Raw genomic sequence first — 16,014 nt, forward strand, 5'->3', positions numbered from 1 at the left:
ACTATTATTGTACAATGTAGAAAATAGTAAAAAATAAAGAACCCAATGTGGTTACTAAAGTCCGATTTGGCAGTTTTCACTGCATAACATTTAGAAGTTTCTTTTCAGGTTTAGAAGAAGTGACTACTAAATGCTAACTCTCGTTCATATAAGCTGGTAGCACAGGCAGCATACAGTGGTGGTAGTCAGTCGTTTTTAACTAATGCAGTTGATTGGTGACGATGACATGAACATGCATCTATACATGCGGTAAAGCAGCATTGGACTAGTAACCTAAAGGTTGCAAGATCGAATCTCTGAGCTGACATGGTAAACGTCTGTCGTTCTGCCCCTGAACAAAGCAGTTAACCCACTGTTTCCCGGTAGGCCGTATTTGTAAATTAGAATGTGTTCTTAACTGACTGGCCTCGTTAAATAAAGGTGAAAAAAAGAAAAAAAGAACGGTCATTCCAACTCGACCAAAACAATGGAATTGCCATGGAAACACGTGGGAGAAAGATACTGAACAGCAGTATCAGCAAAATTAGCATACGTTTAGGCTATTGTTTGTGTTTCACACAATATTGTGGTAAAAATGTGAGTATAATGTTTGCATATGGATGTCAATCCCAACACATGTTAATGTCATCAATCAACAGCAATACAGTTGAAAACGACTAACTACTACGACTGAATTCTGTATGCTAACTAGCTTATATGAACCAGAGTCAGTGTTTCGCTGGCATTTACCGCATCTATGGCATTGCTGGTATGGCTGTATTTTGACTTCTCAACCACCTGGTAGAGAGCTGTTATTTCCTAAAAAAAAAATGTTTTTATTTATTTAACCTTTATTTAACCAGGTAGGCAAGTTGAGAACAAGTTCTCATTTACAATTGCAACCTGGCCAAGATAAAGCAAAGCTGTTCGACACATACAACGACACAGAGTTACACATGGAGTAAAACAAACTGTCAATAATACAGTATAAACAAGTCTATATACGATGTGAGCAAATGAGGTGAGATAAGGGAGGTAAAGGCAAAAATAAGGCCATGGTGGCAAAGTAAATACAATATAGCAAGTAAAACACTGGGATGGTAGATTTGCAGTGGAAGAATGTGCAAAGTAGAAATAAAAATAATGGGGTGCAAAGGAGCAAAATAAATAAATTAAATACAGTAGGGAAAGAGGTAGTTGTTTGGGCTAAATTATAGGTGGGCTATGTACAGGTGCAGTAATCTGTGAGCTGCTCTGACAGTTGGTGCTTAAAGCTAGTGAGGGAGATAAGTGTTTCCAGTTTCAGAGATTTTTGTAGTTCGTTCCAGTCATTGGCAGCAGAGAACTGGAAGGAGAGGCAGCCAAAGAAATAATTGGTTTTGGGGGTGACTAGAGAGATATACCTGCTGGAGCGTGTGCTACAGGTGGGAGATGCTATGGTAAATAAACATCAAGTTGAAGAAAAAAAAACATTGATAGTACCTATTTCAGTTCTTAGTAGTAGGAATTCCAGTTAAAAAAATAAAATAAAAATGTTTTATAAGAATAGACCGGTAAAGGTTTAAAAGAACAACTGGTCAAGTGTTTGAATAAGGGAGCAGGTCAGTCTCAGAAGATGAGCAGGGCTGCAGTGGCTGGCGGTACATGTGTGACTCACAACCAACATCTCCCCCTCCTCCTCCCGCTCTTTCTCTCTCTCGCGCTTTCACACCTTTTATTTCCTCTCACATTGGAGGGGAAAAAAACTAACGGTTTATCCATTATAACCACAACATAATATGCAAAAGTGGCTTCCACACTCATTTCTCTCCCTCTCTCCTGTCATCAAACTCAGCAACAGAGAAAAGAGCGAGAGATGGTGAGACAGCAAGAAAAGGGCCCCCATCGGAGACTTGACGATATCAGGAGGGAGGAGGATAGGAGGCTGGCCGAGAGGGAGCAGGTAACCAACCATGAGAAGCGCAGGAGCACAATCAGCCAATTGTGGAGATTTGTGGGCGTAGCCTATTCTGCAGGCCACTCTGGCTGTGGAATGTCCGTGAGCTGGTTGCCATGGCAGCAGGGATCTAAATTAGAGTATTTATACAGAGATGAGTTTTCTGTGGGTGAGCTCAGTTTCTGCATCTCCCTTTTGCTTCGTTTCTGCTCTACCTTAGTAACACTGTGACTGGCATTATATCACAGTCAACCTACGTTTTATAATCAATTCTCATAGTCTCCTTTTCTCCATAAACCGTTTAACCCTCCTACCATTGCCCGTTTCTAAGCGAACTAACCTGCATCGAGTCCTAAATGAAGAAGCAATGCAATTTATATGGATTTGTATTGTAGAGGCTAACAGCCAAACTACAAAAGCTAATACCTTTTTGCAGTAGCTTTTAGTTAAACTGTAGAATTTTAAAGCCATGACAAATCACTAAGGCTGTGTACTAACTAGTGTATGTCAGTCACAATTTCCCCCCTACATCGTGGTCTATTTATATCTATCCTCTTCTTCTTCATTGTCTTTCCTTTCCCTCTTCACCCCTCCTCCACCTCTCTCTTCAGGAGTTCATAAGACATAAGTTAGAGGAGGAACAGCGGCAGTTAGAAATCCTTCAGCAGCAGCTGCTTCAGGAGCAGGCACTGCTCATGGTAACTCTCTTCCTTCCTTTATCCTGCAGTCACCTCCTCTCCTCAGCCCTAGTCTACCCCTACCTCTGCCTGCAGGGCATATTGCTTACCTTTCCCTCCTCCTCCTACTGGCACTTCACACCTCTCACCACTAGAGGCGTCAAGCACTCCAGTTTGATGGTTTGCACTAACGTACTGAATTTTACTTCTTCATTTTACGAAAACATTTCTTGAGAGAACTAGAGAATCATTGAGAGAACTCTGAGAATAAGGACCTTGTCTATGTGTACCCTGCATGATGTCCCCATCTTTGTATGTAGGATTGTGTCTGTTTGGGGGGCATGTCAAAGGGGTGTGTATTGTGTACTAGCCATGCTCAGGCCTAGAAAAGTCTGCTTTGACCGTATCATGGTGTGTGTGCAGGAGTACAAGCGTAAGCAGCTGGAGGAGCAGAGGCAGTCTGAGCGTCTGCAGAGGCAGCTGCAGCAGGAGCATGCCTACCTGGTGTCCCTGCAGCAGCAGCAACAGGACAAGAAGCCCCAGCCCCTCTACCACTACAGCAAGAACGTGGAGCCCAACAATAAGCCTGCATGGGCCCGAGAGGTACAATAATGCCACACGGACATGAACAGTGGAACATGCTATAACTTCAACTTAAATAACCCCTATCGACCACACCTTTCATTAAATAGGGTTTTATAACCTAGAGTAATAACAGAGGGATATATTTAGCAATTACCCTGTAACAAGCTAGCATCAAGCAGTTATGCAGTATCACCTTGAGTGTCATCTTTTTTCCTGAAAGTTAGTCTGATTTGACATCTCTGTGATGGGCTTTCTCCCTCCCTCTCCCCGTCACTTCTCCCTTTATTTCCTTCCATTTTCCTCTGTCTCAGGTGGAGGAGCGCAGTAAGCTCAACAGGCAGGGCTCCCCCAAAATCTGCAACACTGTCTCTGACACTGCCATCCAATCCCGCTCTGACTCCATCAGCCAATCCGGAGGGGGCCAGGCTTCTCAGACCCCGCCTATGCAGCGGCCTGTTGAGCCTCAGGGGGGACAGGGCAAGGTGTGTGTTGGTGTTTGTTCATCTGGGAATATATTTGCGTGTACTTTATTAATATGTTTCCCTTGTTACAATATAGTGTGGACATGTTGTTGAAATACTGGTTTATCACAATGGAGACAAAGTTGAGAGAAAAATTAGATGTTCTTTCCTTCCCCCATGTCTTTTTCCTTGGACTGCATTAACCCTTGTCTAATAATGTTTATTTTACCTTTATTTATTTTCAATCTTCTTTTCCTTCCTTTTCTCCCCTCTCCTCCTCCTGGACCCACCCCTTTCCCTTCTTATTGCTTTCATATTGTTTTATTTCCCGAATTTCATAAAATGGCAAAAATCCCTATATGCCCTGCACAATCCTCCCTCCTATCACTCTATTTTGCTTGCTCTCACTACCTGACCCTGCCCTCTCCTCCACCTCCATACTTACTTCCTCCGTTCCCGCCTTCCTCACTGCTGCACCGCTGCAGTTCCAGATGGCCCACTTGGTCCCGCTGAAGCCCTACGCTGCCCCTGTCCCCCGCTCCCAGTCCCTGTGTGACCAGCCCACTAAGACCATGTCCGCCTTCCCCACCCAGGATCCCTCCCCCACCCCCCGCCCCGTCCACTCCAGGGAGCTGGTCCGACAGAACTCGGATCCCACCTCCGAGAGCCCCGCCCCACAGCCTCGCAAAAGGGAGGACCGCGGCCCCTGGATCCGCCTGCCAGAGATCGAACAGCCGCCCAAGGTGAGAGGCCACCTGCTGGGTTTTAGTCTTTTAGATATATTGTACCAGTCAAAGGTTTCGACACACCTACTCATTCAAGGTTTCTTTGTCATTTTTTTAAACTATTTTCTACATTGTAAAAAAATAGTGAAGACATCTAACTATGAAATAACACATATGGAATCATGTAGTAAGCAAAAAAGTGTTTAACAAATCAAAATATATTTGAGAATCTTTAAAGTAGCCACCCGTTGCCTTGACAGCTTTTCACACTCTTGGAATTCTCTCAACCAGCTTCATGATGTAGTTGCCTGGAATGTATTTCAATTCAACAACAACAAGTTCAACAAGTGTGCTTTGTTAAAAGTTCATTTGTGGAATTTCTTTCCTTAAAGCGTTTCAGCCAATCGGTGTTGTGACAAGGTAGGGGTGGTATACAGAAGATGGCCCTATTTGGTAAAAGACCATGTCCATATTATGGTAAGAACAGCTCAAATAAGCAAAGAGAAACGACAGTCCGTCATTCCTACAAGACTTGAAGATCAGTCAATCTGGAACATTTCAAGAACTTTCAATGTTTATTCAAGTGCAGTTACAAAAGCCAACAAGCGCTATGATGAAGCGATCTCATGAGGACCGTAACAGGAAAGGAAGACCCAGAGTTACCTCTGCTGCAGAGAATACTTTCATTAGTTTTAACTGCACCTCAGATTGCAGCCCAAATAAATGCTTCACAGGGTTCAAGTAACAGACACATCTCAACATCAACTGTTCAGAGTAGACTGCGTGAATCAGGCCTTAATGGTTGAATTACTACAAAGAAACCACCATTAAAGGACACCAATAAGAAGAGGACGCAGAGTAGGTGAACGGATGATCTCCACATGTGTGGTTCCCACCGTGAAGAATGGAGTAGGTGTGATGGTTTGGAGGTGCTTTGTTGGTGATACTGTGTGACTTATTTGGATTTCAAGGCACATTCTTATTTTCAATTACGGCCTAGGAACAGTGGGTTAACTGCCTGTTCAAGGGCAGAACGACATATTTGTACCTTGTCAGCTCCGGGATTTGAACTTGCAACCTTCCGGTTACTTGTCCAACGCTCTAACCACTAGGCTACCCTGCCGCCCCACTTAACCAGCATGGTTACCACAACATTCTGCAGTAATCCGCCACCCCATCTGGATTGCGCTTAGTCCCACAATCATGTTTTTCAACAGGGTAATAACCCAACACACCTCCAGGCTATGTAAGGGCTATTTGACCAAGAAGGAGAGTGATGGAGTGCTGCATCAGATGACCTGGCCTCCACAATCGCCCAACCTCAACCCAATTAAGATGGTTTGAGATGAGTTGGATGTAGAAAATAGTACAAATAAAGAAAAACCCTTGAATGATTAGGTGTGTCAAATTTTGATTGGTAATGTATATTTACAAAATATATGGGGGAATGAAAATGATGCAGACAATTACATTGATGAGAGCTACAATCTATCTGAAATATTAAAGCTGATCTACCTGAAAATTGCAGATGTACTTCATGTTTTGTACACCTAGTGTACATGCGTTAGAGGCCAATGGAACGCAGACTGTGGGGGATAGAAGGACTTCGCACATTAGCAAATCAGATTTAACAAAGTGGATATTCATTATCCGTCATGATTGATGTATTGCAACAGGACAACAATGTGGTCACTAAAGTCAGATTTGGCAGTTTTCACTGCATAACATTTAGAAGTTTCTTTTCAGGTTTAGTAGAAGTGACTACTAAATGCTAACTCTCGTTTGTATAAGCTGGTAGCATAGGCAGCATAAAGTGGTGGTAGTCAGTCGTTTTTAACTAATGCAGTTGATTGGTGACGATGACTTGAACATGCATCTATACATGCGGTAAAGAGGTCAATCGAAATCTACCAAAACAATGGAATTGCCATGGAAATACGTGGGAGAAAGATTCCACATCTCCTTCTTGCCCCCCAGCAAAATTAGTCTACTTTTAGGTTATTGTTTGTGTGTTTCACACAATGTTGAGGTAACAATTTGAGTATAATCCTTGTTTATGGATGTCAACCCCAACACATGTTCATGTTTAAAACTTTTTTGTTTACTACATGATTCCATATGTGTTATTTCATAGTTTTGATGTTGTCACTATTATTCTACAATGCCTTTCTAAAGTCTTCGAAAGCCATGTGAACAAACAGATCATCGTCCATCTCTAATCCCACCGTACCTTCTCCACTATGCAATCCGGTTTCCGAGCTGGTCCTAAACGATATCATAACTAACATAGATTAAAAAAACAGTACTGTGCAGCTGTCTTCACCGACCTGGCCAGGGCTTTCGACTCTGTCAATCACTGTATTCTTATCGGCAGACTCAACAGCCTTGGTTTCTCTAATGATTGCCTCGCCTGGTTCACTAACTACTTCTCAAACCGAGTTCAGTGTGTCAAATTGGAGGGCCTTTTGTCCGGACCTTTGGCAGTCTATGGGTGTGCCACAGGGTTCAATTCTTGGGCCGACTCTTTTCTCTGTATATATCAATGATTTCGCTCTTGCTGCTGGTGATTCTCTGATCCACCTCTACGCAGACTACACCAGTCTGTATAATTCTGGCCCTTCTTTGGACACTGTGTTGACAAACCTCCAGACAAGCTTCAATGCCATACAACACTCCTTCCTTGGCCTCCAACTGCTCTTAAATGCTAGTAAAACCAAATGCTTGCTTTTCAACTGCTCGCTGCACGCACCCGCCCGGCTGACTAGCATCACTACTCTGGACGGTTCTGACTTAGAATATGTGGACAACTACAAATACCTAGGTGTCTGGTTAGACTGTAAACTCTCCTTCCAGAGTCACATTAAGCATCTCTAATCCAAAATTAAATCTAGACTCGGCTTCCTATTTCGCAACAATCCCTCCTTCACTCTAGCTGCCAAACATACCCTTGTAAAACTGACTATCGGCGATGTCATTTACAAAATAGCCTCCCAACACTCTACTCAGCAAATTGGATGTAGTCTATCACAGTGCCATCCATTTTGTCACCAAAGCCCCATATACTACCCACCACTGCGACCTGTGTGCTCTCATTGGCTGGCCCTCGCTTCATATTCGTCGCCAAACCCACTGGCTCCAAGTAATCCATAAGTCTTTGCTAGGTAAAGCCCCTCCTTATCTCAGCTCACTGGTCACCATAGCAACAACCACCTGTAGCACACACTCCAGCAGGTATATTTCACTGGTCATCCCCATAGCCAACACCGCATTTAGGCCGCCTTTCCTTCCAGTTCTCTGCGGCCAATGACTGGAACGAATGACAAAAATCAATGAAGTTGGAGGGTTATAGCTCCCTCACTAACTTTAAGCGTCAGCTGTCAGAGCAACTCACAGATCATTGTAGCTGTACACAGCCCATCTGTAAATAGCCCATCCAACCAACTACCTACCTCATCCCCATATGTTTTAGTTTTTTTCTGCTCTTTTGCACACCAGTATTTATACTTGCACATCCTCATCTGCACATCTATCACTCAAGTGTTAATTGTAATTGCTTTGCCTCTGTGGCCTATTTTTTTGTCTTACCTCCTTACTTAATTTGCACACACTGTATACAGATTGACACTACATTTGTTTATCCCATGTGCAACTCTGTTGTTTTTGTCACACTGCTTTGCTTTTTCTTGGCCAGGTTGCAGTTGTATTTTTTTTTCACCTTTATTTTACTAGGCAAGTCAGTTAAGAACAAATTCTTATTTTCAATGACGGCCTAGGAACAGTGGGTTAACTGCCTGTTCAGGGGCAGAACGACAGATTTTGTACCTTGTCAGCTCGGGGATTTGAACTTGCAACCTTTCGGTTACTAGTCCAATGCTCTAACCACTAGGCTACACTGCCGGCTACTGCCGCCCCTTGTTCTCAACTGGCCTACCTGGTTAAATAAAGTTGAAATAAAAAGTAAAAATAAAGAAAAACCCTTGAATGTTTAGTGTATCCAAACTTTTGACTGGTTCTGTATATACAAAAGTATGTGGACACCCCTTCAAATTTGTGGATTTGACTATTTTAGCCACATCTGTTGCTGACCTGTGTATAAAATCAAGCGCACAGCCATGCAATCTCCATATATAAACATTGGCAGTAGAATGGCCTTACTGAAGCGCTCAATGTCTTTCAACATCGCACCATCATGGAATGCCACCTTTCCAACAAGTCAGTGTGTCAAATTTCTGCCCTGTTAAAGCTGCCCCGGTCAACTGTAAGTGTTGTTATTGTGAAGTGGAAATGTCTAGCAGCAACAACGGCTCAGCCGTGAAGTGGTAGGGCACACAAGCTCACAGAATGGAACCGTCGAATGCTGAAGCGTGTGGTGTGTAAAAATTGTCTGTCCTCGGTTGCAACACTTACTACCGAGTTCCAAACTGCCTCTGGAAGCAACGTCAGCACAAAAACTGTTTGTCGGGAGCTTCCAAGCCTAAGATCACAATGCCAAGCGTCTGCTGGAGTGGTATAAATCTCACCACCATTGGACTCTGGAGTAGTGGAAACCCATTCTCTGGATTGATGAATCATGCTTTACTATCTGGCAGTTTAACAGCCAAATCTGGGTTTGGCGGATGCCAGGAGAATGCACCATTTTATTGCTCGGGCTAGGCCCCTAGTTCCAGTGAAGGGAAATCTTAATGCTACAGCATACAATGACATTCTAAACGATTCTGTGCTTCCAATTTTGTGGCAACAGTTTGGGAATGGCCCTTTCCTGTTTCAGCATGACAATGTCTCCGTGCACAAAGCGAGGTCCATACAGAAATGGTTTGTTGAGATCGGTGTGGAAGAACTTGACTGGCCTGCACAGAGCCCTGACCTCAACCCCATCGAACACCTTTGGAATGAATTGGAATACAGACTGCGTGCCAGGCCTAATCGCCCAGCATCCGTGAGGTCTGGCACTGCGGGGAAGCAAGTCCCTTCAGCAATGTTCCAACATCTAGTGGAAAGCCTTCCCAGAAGAGTGGAGGCTGTTATAGCAGCAAAGGGGCTACCAAGTTCATATTAATGCCCATGATTTTGGAATGAGATGTTCGACGAGCAGGTGTTCACATACTTTTGGTCATATGGTGTATTTAGTAATGTCGGAGATATCTCTATCTTTCGCAGATTCCCCAGAGGACCGCCTCCATTGCCACAGCACTCAACACCAACCTATCGTCTGGCATCAGGCATCCAGTCAGAGCCAGGTAACTCAGACGGACAAATATAAGCTACTCTCATTCTAATTCCAGGTCCTAGAACCAAATCTCCCGCTACTTGATTTAGGTTTTGGCGGCGAACACTTTCCAATCGGTCTTAAAGAAGTCCATACCTCCCTCTGCCAAAGCCTGTTCCCAGTCTCTCCCTCCCTCTTCAGAAAGGACACATGTTTATTCCTATTTTATGCACTACATGCTAGCGTGGAGGTATCTGGCGATGTTTTCGATGAAACTATTTAGCGGGCAAGCAGTGTTTGGAGAATTAAACAACCTAAACAACATTCCGAAATCATGCACCAAACAAAGTTTTACTCCCTGTCTCACTCATGAGCTCATTTGGCAATACATTCACATTTTAAACACGTGTCAGAAGATTATTCTGATTCCAATCATGACACATGGATGATGGTAGATCATGACAGAGTTATGATATTCACCTCTTGAGGTTTTAATAACTAATAATCTTATCTCTCCCTTGTAACAGCAACCCAGACCTCAGCCGCAATGACCGCTGGGAGAGAGGAGATGGCATGAACCTCGTATCCAATCTACCCCAGACTGGCTCTCTGGAGAGGCACCGGATACTCAGTGAGTCTATCACATTCTCTGGGATTCTGCTTATCTTTCTGTTGATCCCTCTTATGGAATGAAAACAAGTCCCAGCAATGATGTTAGCAATTCCATGTTGACATTCAGAATGTTGGTTTCAGGCTCCTCCAAAATAGACTCCCCCATACTAGGCCATGACGGGCGCATGGCGGGGCACAAGCCAGGGGAGTCTCGCACGTCGTCCCGCCCCAGTCGCCCTGCTGTAAGTACCCCTCACCTGTAGAACACCCTCACTATGAACACTGCATGAAGGATATTCAGACACTTTACACACCCTTCCCATTTGTCAGCTGTTCACACGCATCTTCTTTTCAGCTTATCACTTTTTAAATGAATTTTCACTGACTATTCTGCACTATTGTAACACCTGCACTCACTCCCCAACCCTACAGCAGATCTTTTTCTGGATATTGACTCCTACACTAACAGTTTCTCTTTTTTTTCATATCCTATTCTCTGCACTTTTCTTTTTCTCTCTTCCTACACCGCTCACTTCCCTGTTTGTCCACTGCTTCTTCCAATGCACAGAGTTACAAGAGAGCTATAGGAGAGGTTAGTATCTGTGTGTGTGCTGTGATACACATGTATTGGTTTCATTATGTCAGGCTGCTGTGTTAAGTTTACACATGCCTGTCATAGTCCTAGTATGCCGTCAAAACCTGTCGTCTGTGTGTCGTGTCTGTGTGTGCGTTCAGGACCATGGGCTGTATGCTAAGGAGCGTCCTGAGGAGCAGCCCAGACCTCCGGTGAAGGCCAATGACTACTCCTCATCCTCAGAAGGCAGTGAGAGCAGTGAGGAGAGTGAGAGTGGAGAGGGGAATGAGGAGGAGGACAGCCCTACAGACCGGTCAGTACCAGTGTGGGAGAATACACACTGACAAACAGGAAGGAGAAAAAAGGAGAGACTGCTTATTGTGTGAATAATGCTATTGAAAGGGGAGACGGCTTCTTGTGTAAATAATGACATTGAAAGGGGAGACGGCTTCTCGTGTAAATAATGCTATTGAAAGGGGAGACGGCTTCTCGTGTGAATAATGACATTGAAAGGGGAGACGGCTTCTCGTGTAAATAATGACATTGAAAGGGGAGACGGCTTCTCGTGTAAATAATGACATTGAAATGAGAGCTGGCTTCTCGTGTAAATAATGACATTGAAATGAGAGCTGGCTTCTCGTGTAAATAATGACATTGAAAGGAGAGCTGGCTTCTCGTGTAAATAATGACATTGAAAGGAGAGACGGCTTCTCGTGTAAATAATGACATTGAAAGGAGAGACGGCTTCTCGTGTAAATAATGACATTGAAAGGAGAGACGGCTTCTCGTGTAAATAATGACATTGAAAGGAGAGACGGCTTCTCGTGTAAATAATGACATTGAAAGGAGAGACGGCTTCTCGTGTAAATAATGACCATGAAAGGAGAGACGGCTTCTCGTGTAAGAAATGACATTGAAAGGAGAGACGGCTTCTCGTGTGAATAATGACATTGAAAGGGGAGCCGGCTTCTCGTGTAAATAATGACATTGAAAGGAGAGACGGCTTCTCGTGTAAATAATGACATTGAAAGGAGAGACGGCTTCTCGTGTGAATAATGACATTGAAAGGGGAGACGGCTTCTCGTGTAAATAATGACATTGAAAGGAGAGACGTCATTATTCACACCGCCACCCTCACCTTCCCTTCTTTCATTTTCCTGTCTACTTCATATCCTCTGCTGTTCTGTCATTTTCCTTCCTCCTTGACATCCTCTCCTGTCTGTCTTTAGTCCCCGGGATGCCGACACTGACTCGGTCAACACCATGGTGGTTCATGAGGAGGAGGAGGGCGAGGAAGGGGAGGAGGGGCAGGCTGGAGTCTACAGGGACCAGACCATGCTGGTGCAGAGGGTGAGTTATGTCTTTCAGGAAGTACCCTACTGGACTAGAGAGAAGTCATCTGTATTAAACACACATATGTATACATGCATGTGTGTGGAGTTGTGTAAATGTGTGTGGGTGGTCAGGTTACTCTTTATGTAGGAGGTTGTGTTGGGCCATTGTGACTGGTTTGTCCCCGTTGCCTGGCAGACACCAGAGAAGCGAAGCCACAATGGATACACCAACCTGCCTGATGTGGTGCAGCCCTCCCACTCCCCCACTGACTCCGCCTCCCACTCCTCCCCTGGGAAAGACTCTGTCTATGATGTGAGTCTCTCTGACTTTCTCCCTGAATACAAGTACAATCATGGACATGGTTCTCTGCCCAAAACTCCATTCTCTCCCTTCCTTCCTGTTTCCTCCAGTATCAGTCCAGAGGTCTAGTCAAGGCGTCAAGTGGCAAGTCCTCCTTCACCACCTTTGTTGACCTGGGCATGTACCAACCACCAGGTGACACTGCGGATGCCATCTCTGTGGGCAGTAAGTACAGACAGAATGTCGCATCAAGAGGTTAAATGAGGTTCCCCTATACACCCTCAATTCCTTAGTTCCCTATTCTAGTCTCTAGCTTCATTACTCGGCTCACAATCCAGCATCTTTTACTTTACTGCTGTTATTAATCTGTGTCATGGAAATGTCTCACAGCAGGAGGGCAGCATTTGCCCACAATAGCTTGATTCAATATCATTCCCTTAAGGAAGTTTTCTCTCCTCTTCCCTCTAAACTTTGCCTGCTTCTCTGCCTCCCTCCTGCTGTGTCCAGGCCTGGGCTCCAGGTTTGAGCAGCTGAAGATGGAGGTGAGGAAAGGCTCCATGGTGAACGTGAACCCCACCAACACACGCCCCCACAGCGACACCCCCGAGATTCGCAAGTACAAGAAGAGGTTCAACTCTGAGATCCTCTGTGCTGCTCTCTGGGGTGAGACAGACGGCATGCTGGTCTAAGCTATAGCCAACACTGTAATCATGTTATTCCATCCACCATGAGTATCACATCTTTTACATATTTCCTGTAGATCCTGATTGTTTGCATTTTGGGAATATTTGTATCTGTGTGTGATTCCCAGGTGTGAACCTGCTGGTGGGGACGGAGAACGGTCTGAAGCTGCTGGACCGTAGTGGTCAGGGGAAGGTCTACCCCCTCATCAATTCCCGCAGGTTTCAACAAATGGATGTCTTGGAGGGACTGAACCTGCTCATCACCATATCAGGTGATTAGTACTGCTCAGCACTTGAACAACACTCTGCGCTCACCTGGGGTCCGTTCAGGATGGTCACAAAATCTTCAGATAGAATCTGTTAGCTCTACATTTTGCCTTTCTATCTGCAACGTTCTGAACGTTTCATTTCAACTGAATACGCCTGTGGCTAGTTAAGGATCATATCACCTCTACCTTACCTGACACCCTAGACCTACTTCAATTTGCTTACCGCCCCAATAGATCCACAGACGATGCAATCGCCATAACACTTGCCACTGCCCTATCCCTTCTGGGCAAGAGGAATACCTATGTAAGAATGCTGTTCATTGACTATAGCTCAGCATTCAACACCATAGTACCATTAAGCTAGAGGCCCTGGGTCTAAACCCCGCCCTGTGCAACTGGGTCTTGGACTTCCTGACGGGCCGTCCCCAGGTGGTGAAGGTAGGAAACAACACCTCCACTTCACTGATCCTCAACACGGGCCCCACAAGGGTGTGTACTCAGCCCCCTCCTGTACTCCCTGTTCACCCATGACTGCGTGGCCATTCACGCCTCCAACTCAACCATCAAGTTTGCAGACAACACAACCATAGTAGGCCTGATTACCAACAATGACGAGACAGCCTACAGGGAGGAGGTGAGGGCCCTGGCGGAGTGGTGCCTGGAAAATAACCTCTCACTCAATGTCAACAAAGCGAAGGAGCTGATCGTGGACTTCGGGAAACAGCAGAGGGAGCACCCCCCTCCCCACATCGTCAGGACCACAGTGGAGAAGGTGGAAAGCTTCAAGTTCCTTGGCGTACACGTCACTGACGATCTGAAATGCTCCACCCACACAGACTTGTGTGGCGCAACAGTGCCTCTACAACCTCAGAGGAGGCTGAATAAATTTAGCTTGGCTCCTAAGACCCTCACAAACTTTTAGAGATGCACCTTTGAGAGCGTCCTATCGGGCTGTATCATCACTTGGTATGGAAACTGCACCACCCGCAACCGCAGGGCTCTCCAGAGGGTGGTGCAGTCTGCACAACGCATCACCGGGGGCAACTACCTGCCCTCCAGGACACCTACAGCACCCGATGTCACAGGATGGCCAAAAAGATCATCAAGGACATCAACCACCCGAGCCACGGCCTGTTCACCCCGCTATCATCCAGAAGGCGAGGTCAGTACAGGTGCATCAAAGCTGGGACCGAGAAACTGAAAAACAGCTTCTATCTCAAGGCCATCAGACTGTTAAATAGTCATCACTACCACACGTTTACTCAACCATGCTCCTTAGAGGCTGCTGCCCTATGTATATAAACATGGAATCACTGGTCACTTCAATAATGGAACACTGGTCACTTCAATAATGTTTACATACGGCTTCATTCGTCTCATATGCATATACTGTATTTTAGTCAAATCCACTCAGACATTGCTCGTCCTAATATTTATATATTTCTTAATTCCATTATTTTACATTTAGATTTGTGTGTATTGTTGTGAATTGTTAGATATTACTGCACTGTTAGAGCTGTGAACACAAACATTTCACTACACCCACAATAACACCTGCTAAGTATGTGTATGTGACCTATAAAATTTGATTTGATTTGACAAGGACCTGTGCATCACAAACTCCATCTAATGCTACTCAGCCCCTTTTCTTATCCAATGTATAACCTCTTTGTGTGTGTGTGTGTGTGTGTGTGTGTGTGTGTGTGTGTGTGTGTGTGTGTGTGTGTGTGTGTGTGTGTGTGTGTGTGTGTGTGTGTGTGTGTGTGTGTGTGTCCGTCCCAGGTAAGAAGAACAAGGTGCGTGTGTACTACCTGGCCTGGCTGAGGAACAAGATCCTCCACAATGACCCGGAGGTGGAGAAGAAGCAGGGCTGGACCACTGTAGGGGAGATGGAGGGATGTGTCCACTACAAAGTGGGTGAGTATAGGAAGGATGGAGATGGCGTTAACAGTGAACCGTGTATCTATTATTAATGCATTTTCCAACCATGTATATTTCCACAAATGTTTTTTGCCTTTTTTGTAGTGTTTATTTATAGTATAATATAAAGGCTCTAATCCCGCTTTGTTGTTTGTGTCTAGTGAAATATGAGAGGATCAAGTTCTTGGTGATAGCTATGAAGAATGCGGTGGAGGTATATGCCTGGGCTCCCAAGCCTTATCACAAATTCATGGCCTTCAAGGTAGGCCTCACTTTTCCTGCCTTATTGTTCTGAGTGCCAGGTGTTCTATTTCCCCTCAGCCAGTCAACCAGAACAACATTCAAACCCCCTTATGTTCTTCCTCTTTTTCCTCTCGCTTTCCGTCTCCCATCTCGCTCTCTCTACTCTCCTCTAGTCCTTTGGTGACCTGCCCCACAGGCCCCAGTTGGTAGACCTCACAGTGGAGGAAGGTCAGAGGTTGAAAGTCATCTATGGCTCCATTGCTGGCTTCCACGCCATCGACGTTGACTCTGGGAACAACTATGACATCTACATCCCAGTGCATGTAAGTGGATAAGTTTCTAGTGACACCACACACAGATAAACAGGGCCAGACAGAAACTATGGGGGCAGAATATCCTTAAGCCCCCACAAGTTCTTCCAAATCAGATAGAATACATTCACACCTAAAATAGCTACAGAACATGAATAATAACCTGTTTTATTGATTAGATGCCCAAACTTGACAGGT

At 44.9% G+C, this 16,014-nt stretch overlaps 1 protein-coding gene across 7 annotated transcripts in view; it reads left to right on the forward strand.

Annotated features, from left to right (window-relative positions):
• The window catches only part of LOC135550620 (misshapen-like kinase 1), a 56,691-nt gene that overhangs the window by 29,532 nt on the left and 11,145 nt on the right, over positions 1–16,014 (forward strand). For 2 of the 7 annotated variants that reach the window (XM_064981600.1, XM_064981605.1), the window contains exons 12-29: positions 1,814–1,921; positions 2,527–2,613; positions 3,016–3,195; positions 3,489–3,659; positions 4,124–4,381; positions 9,521–9,600; positions 10,097–10,200; positions 10,323–10,423; positions 10,750–10,773; positions 10,917–11,068; positions 11,985–12,105; positions 12,286–12,402; positions 12,501–12,615; positions 12,898–13,053; positions 13,202–13,345; positions 15,125–15,259; positions 15,424–15,524; positions 15,679–15,828. In XM_064981600.1, coding sequence (XP_064837672.1) covers positions 1,814–1,921; positions 2,527–2,613; positions 3,016–3,195; positions 3,489–3,659; positions 4,124–4,381; positions 9,521–9,600; positions 10,097–10,200; positions 10,323–10,423; positions 10,750–10,773; positions 10,917–11,068; positions 11,985–12,105; positions 12,286–12,402; positions 12,501–12,615; positions 12,898–13,053; positions 13,202–13,345; positions 15,125–15,259; positions 15,424–15,524; positions 15,679–15,828 — 2,304 coding nt within the window. The remainder of the gene's footprint in view (positions 1–1,813; positions 1,922–2,526; positions 2,614–3,015; positions 3,196–3,488; positions 3,660–4,123; positions 4,382–9,520; positions 9,601–10,096; positions 10,201–10,322; positions 10,424–10,749; positions 10,774–10,916; positions 11,069–11,984; positions 12,106–12,285; positions 12,403–12,500; positions 12,616–12,897; positions 13,054–13,201; positions 13,346–15,124; positions 15,260–15,423; positions 15,525–15,678; positions 15,829–16,014) is intronic. The other 5 variants (XM_064981603.1, XM_064981601.1, XM_064981602.1 and 2 more) reach the window with 5 other exon arrangements.

The sequence above is a fragment of the Oncorhynchus masou genome, chromosome 12 (assembly GCF_036934945.1).
Source record: "Oncorhynchus masou masou isolate Uvic2021 chromosome 12, UVic_Omas_1.1, whole genome shotgun sequence".
Lineage (NCBI taxonomy): Eukaryota > Metazoa > Chordata > Actinopteri > Salmoniformes > Salmonidae > Oncorhynchus > Oncorhynchus masou.